The sequence below is a fragment of the Oncorhynchus masou genome, unplaced genomic scaffold, assembly GCF_036934945.1.
Source record: "Oncorhynchus masou masou isolate Uvic2021 unplaced genomic scaffold, UVic_Omas_1.1 unplaced_scaffold_1503, whole genome shotgun sequence".
NCBI classification, from domain to species: Eukaryota; Metazoa; Chordata; class Actinopteri; order Salmoniformes; family Salmonidae; genus Oncorhynchus; species Oncorhynchus masou.
In genome coordinates, this window is record NW_027005043.1 from 109,262 (window position 1) to 115,625 (window position 6,364).

Genomic DNA, 6,364 nt, shown 5'->3' on the forward strand with positions numbered 1-6,364 from the left:
AACAGTCAGAGACCAGACACAGAGAACAGTCAGAGAACAGAGAACAGTCAGAGACCAGACACAGAGAACAGTCAGAGACACAGAGAACAGTCAGAGACCAGACACAGACACAGAGACCACAGAGAACAGTCAGAGACACAGAGAACAGTCAGAGACCAGACACAGAGAACAGTCAGAGACCAGACACAGAGAACAGTCAGAGACCAGAGAACAGAGAACAGTCAGAGACCAGACACAGAGAACAGTCAGAGACCAGACACAGAGAACAGTCAGAGACCAGACACAGAGAACAGTCAGAGACCAGACACAGAGAACAGTCAGAGACCAGACACAGAGAACAGTCAGAGACCAGACACAGAGAACAGTCAGAGACCAGACACAGAGAACAGTCAGAGACCAGACAGACAGAGAACAGTCAGAGACCAGACACAGAGAACAGTCAGAGACCAGACACAGAGAACAGTCAGAGACCAGACACAGAGAACAGTCAGAGACCAGACACAGAGAAGAGTCAGAGACCAGACACAGAGAACAGTCAGAGACACAGAGAACAGTCAGAGACCAGACACAGAGAACAGTCAGAGACCCAGAACAGTCAGAGACCAGACAGTCAGAGACCCGACACAGAGAACAGTCAGAGAGACCAGACACAGAGAACAGTCAGAGACCAGACACAGAGAACTTATGGATATCATCTGCAGTTGGGCTGTTGAATATTGAAGTGATAACCTCATCTGTTGACCTCACGTTGTCATGGTGTTGACCTGCAGGTGACCCGGAGGCTCTGAAGAAGAAGAGTTTCACCATGAAGGAAGGAGTGGACTACAGAGTGAAGATACACTTTAAGGTGAGAACATCTCTGTCACGACTCAGCATTTGACCCAGATGCAGATACAGGAGTCGGAATGTTCGGGTCGCAGAATATTTATTATAACATAGTGACAGTTTAAAGGGCAGGTCGAGGGCAGGCAGAGGTTCGTAAGTCCAAGACAGAGTCAAGCAGGGCCAGAACGGCAGGCAGGCTCAGGGCCAGAAGGCTCGGCTGGCAGGGCCAGAACGGCAGGCAGGCTCAGGGCCAGAACGGCTGGCAGGCTCAGGGCCAGGACAGGCAGAAAGGTTGGAACCGGGAAGACTAGAAAACTAGAACTCGAACAGGATAAACAGGAAACACGCTGGTAAGACCTGACAAAACAAGACGAACTGGCAACAGACAACCAGAAAATGCAGGTATAAATACACAGGGATAATGGAGGGAAATAGAAGACACCTGGTGGGGGGAGATAAGCACAAGTTCTGTTCTGCTCTGTTTGGTTCTGTTCTTCTCTGTTTGGTTCTCTTCTTCTCTGCTCTGTTTGGTTCTGTTCTTCTCTGCTCTGTTTGGTTCTGTTCTTCTCTGCTCTGTTTTGGTTCTGTTCTGTTCTTCTCTGTTCTGTTTGGTTCTGTTCTGCTCTGTTCTGTTTGGTTCTGTTCTTCTCTGCTCTGTTTGGTTCTGTTCTTATCTGCTCTGTTTTGGTTCTGTTCTGTTCTTCTCTGTTCTGTTTGGTTCTGTTCTGCTCTGTTTGGTTCTGTTCTGCTCTGTTCTCTTCTCTTTTTGTATTGTTATTGTTTACATTTTATTTTACCTATATTTACCAGGTTGGCCAGTTGAGAACAAGTTCTCATTTACAACTGCGACCTGGTCAAGATAAAGCATAGCAGTGTGACATAAACGAGGAGGCAAAATAATTACAATTTAGCAAATGAACACTGGAGTGATAGATGTGCAGATGATGATGTGCAAGTAGAGATACTGGGATGCAAAAGAGCAAGAAGATAAATAACAATATGGGGATGAGGTAGTTCAGTGTGCTATTTACAGATTGGCTGTGTACAGGTACAGTGATCGGTAAGCTGCTCTGACAGCTGATGCTTAAAGTTAGAGAGGGAGATATGAGTCTCCAGCTTCAGTGATTTTTGCAATTCCTTCCAGTCATTGGCAGCAGAGAACTGGAAGGAAAGGCACCAAAGGAGGTGTTGACTTTGGGGATGACCAGTGGGGCTTTGGGTGACCAAACGGATGGCACAGTGATAGACTACATCCAGTTTGCTGAGTCGGGTGTTGGAGGCTATTTTGTAAATGACATCGTCGAAGTCAAGGATCGGTAGGATGGTCAGTTTTACGAGGGTATGAGGAGACACATACAAAGCTCTCCTCGCCCTCCATTTGGCAAACCTGACCATAATGCTATCCTCCTGATTCCTGTTTACAAGCAAAAATTGAAGCAGGAAGCACCAGTGACTAGATAAATAAAAAAGTGGTCAGATGAAGCAGATGCTAAACTACTGGATTGTTATGCTATCACAGACTGGAATATGTTCCGGGATTCCTCTGATGGCATTGAGGAGTACACCACATCAGACATTGGCTTCATCAATAAGTGCATCGATGACGTCGTCCCCACAGTGACCGTATGTACGTACCCCAACCAGAAGCCATGGATTACAGGCAACATCCGAGTTAAAGGCGAAAGCTGCCGCTTTCAAGAAGCAGGACTAACCCGGAAGCTTATAATATATCCCGCAAAGCCCTCCGACGAACCATCAAACCGGCAAAGCGGCAATACAGGACTAAGATCGAGTCGTACTACACCAGTTCTGACGCTTGTCGGATGTGGCAGGGTCTGCAAAACGTTACAGACTACAAAGGGAAGCACAGCCGAGAGCTGCCCAGTGACACGAGCCTACCAGGTGAGCTAAACTACTTCTATGCTCGCTTCGAGGCAAATAACACTGAAATATGCATGAGAGCACCAGCTGTTCTGGAAGACTGTGTGATCACGTTCTCCTCAGCCGCTGTGAGTAAGACCTTTAAACAGGTCAACATTCACAAGGCCGCAGGGCCAGACGGATTACCAGGACGTGTACAGCGAGCATGTGCTGACCAACTGGCAGGTGTCTTCACTGACATTTTCAATCTCTCCCTGTCCGAGTCTGTAATACCAACATGTTTTAAGCAGACCACCATAGTCCCTGTGCCCAAGAACTCTAAGGTAACCTGCCTAAATGACTACAGACCCGTAGCACTCACGTCTGTAGTCATGGTGTGCTTTAAAAGGCTGGTCACGGCTCACATCAACACCATTATCCCAGAAACCCTAGACCCACTTCACTTTGCATAACGCCCTAACAGATCCACAGATGATGCAATCTCTATTGCACTCCACACTGACCTTTCCTACCTGGACAAAAGGAACACCAATGAAAATGCTATTCATTGACTAAAGTTCAACACCATAGTGCCCCCAAAGCTCATCAATAAGCTAAGGACCCTGGGACTAAACACCTCCCTCTGCAACTGGATCCTGGACTTCCTGACGGGCCGCCCCCAGGTCGTGAGGGGGAGGTAACAACACATCTGCTATGCTGATCCTCAACACAGGGGCCCCTCAGGGGTGTGTGCTCAGTCCCCTAATGTACTCCCTGTTCACTCATGACTGCACGGCCAGGCACGACTCCAACACCATCATCAAGTTTGCCGATGGCAAAACAGTGGTAGGCCTGATCACCGACAACGACGAGACAGCCTATAGGGAGGTCAGAGACCTGGCCGTGTGGTGCCAGGACAACAACCTCTTCCTCAATGTGATCAAGACAAAGATGATGATTGTGGACTACAGGAAAACGAGGACCGAACACACCCCATTCTCATCGACGGGGCTGTAGTGGAGCAGGTTGAGAGCTTCAAGTTCCTTGGTGTCCACATCACCAGCAAACTAACATAGTCCAAGCATACCAAGACAGTTGTGAAGAGGGCACGACAAAACCTATTCCCCCTCAAGAGACTGAAAAGATTTGTCATGGGTCCTCAGATCCTCAAAAGGTTCTACACCTGCACCATCGAGAGCATCCTGACTGTTTGTATCACTGCCTGGTATGGCAACTGCTCGGCCTGCGACCGCAAGGCACTACGGAAGGTAGTGCGAACGGCCCAGTACATCACTTGGGTCAAGCTTCCTGCCATCCAGGACCTCTATACCAGTCTGTGTCAGGCTACGGCATGTCTGTTTGTCTATAAAGGTACATAACGGCTTTTTAAATGCCAACAGGAAACCTTCTCTGGAGATAGTTTAGAAGCACCATTGAACAGGTAGCGGGTTCTAACTTCCATCACTAGGCCACCAAAACAACTGTTTTTCTCTTAGAGATTTTTCTTAAAGTTAAAGATCACAATTTGAAACATTCACACCCCTACTTGTGTGTGTCTCAAATGGCACCCTATTCCATATATAGTGCACTACTTTAGACCAGGACCTATAGGACTGAGGGCACTACTTTAGACCAGGACCTATAGGGCTGAGGGCACTACTTTAGACCAGGGCCTATAGGACTAAGGGCACTACTTTAGACCAGGGCCCATAGGACTAAGGGCACTACTTTAGACCAGGGCCTATAGGACTAAGGGCACTACTTTAGACCAGGGCCTATAGGACTAAGGGCACTACTTTAGACCAGGGTCTATAGGACTAAGGGCAGTACTTTAGACCAGGGCTTATAGGACTAAGGGCACTACTTTAGACCAGGGTCTATAGGGCTAAGGGCACTACTTTAGACCAGGGTCTATAGGGCTAAGTGCCCTGGTCAAACATTGTGCACTGAATAGGGAGTAGGGTGTCATTTGGGACAAAGCTGTGTAAAGTTACCTCTTGATGAGACTTCATATACAATAACTCTCCTTCCCTCTCCTTTCCTCTCCTCTCCTCCAATCTCCTCTCTCCCCTCCTCTCCTCTCCTTCCCTCCTCTCGCCTCCTCCACTCTCCTCTCTCCCCTCCTCTCCTCTCCTTCTCTCCCCTCCTCCACTCTCCTCTCTCCCCTCCTCTCCTCTCCTTCTCTCCCCTCCTCCAATCTCCTCTCTCCCCTCCAATCTCCTCTCCTTCCCTCCTCTCCCCTCCTCCAATCTCCTCTCTCCCCTCCAATCTCCTCTCCTTCCCTCCTCTCCCGTCCTCCAATCTCCTCTCCTCTCCTTCTCTCCTCTCCCCTTCTCTCTCCTCCTCTCCTTCCCTCCTCTCCCCTCCTCCAGTCTCCTCTCTCCCCTCCCCTCCTCTCCTCTCCTTCTCTCCTCTTCCCTCCTCCAATCTCCTCTCTCCCCTCCTCTTCTCTCCTTCCCTCCTCTCATCTCCTCCATATAAGTTCATACGGTGTTTAAATGCACTACAGATTTCCAGTCCCAATGAATTTACATTGTTTATTTATTGCTCCTGATAACTCTCCTCCCTTACTCCTCTCTCCTCCCCTCCTCTCCTCCTCCTCTCCCATCCCCTCCTCTCCCCTCCAGGTTAACAGGGATATTGTGTCTGGGCTGAAGTACGTCCATCTGACCTACAGGAAAGGAATCAGAGGTAAGGAGGACCCCATTTTGTGCTGAGCTGTGGATACGCTGTGCTGTTTACACCCATAGACCGTGTCAGTTTCTGATACATAAACCTAAACCCTGGCTAGCAAGGGTGCAACTGAGCTGCCATTTTATGTGTTGTCATTGACACAAGACATCATAGTTTCCACACGTACACCTAATTCCAGGTTAACAGCGATGCAACTGAGCTGCCATTTTATGTGTTTTCATTAACACAAGATGTCAGTTTCCCCACATTCACCTAAAACCTGATTACCAACTGTTCAACTGAGCTGCCATTTGGTGTGTTGTCACTGACACAAATTGTCACAGTTTCCCCCACATTCACCTAAAACCTGGCTAGCAAGTGTGCAACTGAGCGTCCATTTTGTGTCGTGCAGTGGACAAGGCGGTGTACATGGTGGGCAGCTACGGGCCGCGGGTGGAGGAGCACGAGTTCATGACCCCGGTGGAGGAGGCGCCCAAAGGCATGATTGTCAGAGGCAGCTACCACATCAAGTCCCACTTCACCGACGACGACAAGACCGACCACCTCTCCTGGGAGTGGAACCTGGGGATCAAGAAGGACTGGGACGAATAGAGAGGAGTCTCATTTCTCTCTCCCTCCTTCCCTCTCCCTGTGTCTCCACCTCTCCCTCCTTCCCTCTCCCTGTGTCTCCACCTCCCTCCTTCCCTCTCCCTGTGTCTCCAACACTCCCTCCTTCCCTCTCCCTGTGTCTCCACCTCTCCCTCCTTCCCTCTCCCTGTGTCTCCACCTCCCCTCCTTCCCTCTCCCTGTGTCTCCAACACTCCCTCCTTCCCTCTCCCTGTGTCTCCACCTCCCTCCTTCCCTCTCCCTGTGTCTCCAACACTCCCTCCTTCCCTCTCCCTGTGTCTCCACCTCTCCCTCCTTCCCTCTCCCTGTGTCTCCACCTCTCCCTCCTTCCCTCTCCCTGTGTCTCCACCTCTCCCTCCTTCCCTCTCCCTGTGTCTCC

General features: G+C 49.7%; 1 protein-coding gene across 1 annotated transcript; it reads left to right on the forward strand.

The window, feature by feature from the left end:
• Positions 1-739: 739 nt before the first annotated feature.
• LOC135531050 (rho GDP-dissociation inhibitor 2-like) lies at positions 740-6,364 on the forward strand. Its single transcript, XM_064959186.1, has 3 exons — positions 740-847; positions 5,313-5,376; positions 5,771-6,364. Exons 1-3 carry the CDS (start codon positions 806-808, stop codon positions 5,968-5,970), a joined length of 306 nt encoding a protein of 101 aa, XP_064815258.1. The 5' UTR covers positions 740-805; the 3' UTR covers positions 5,971-6,364.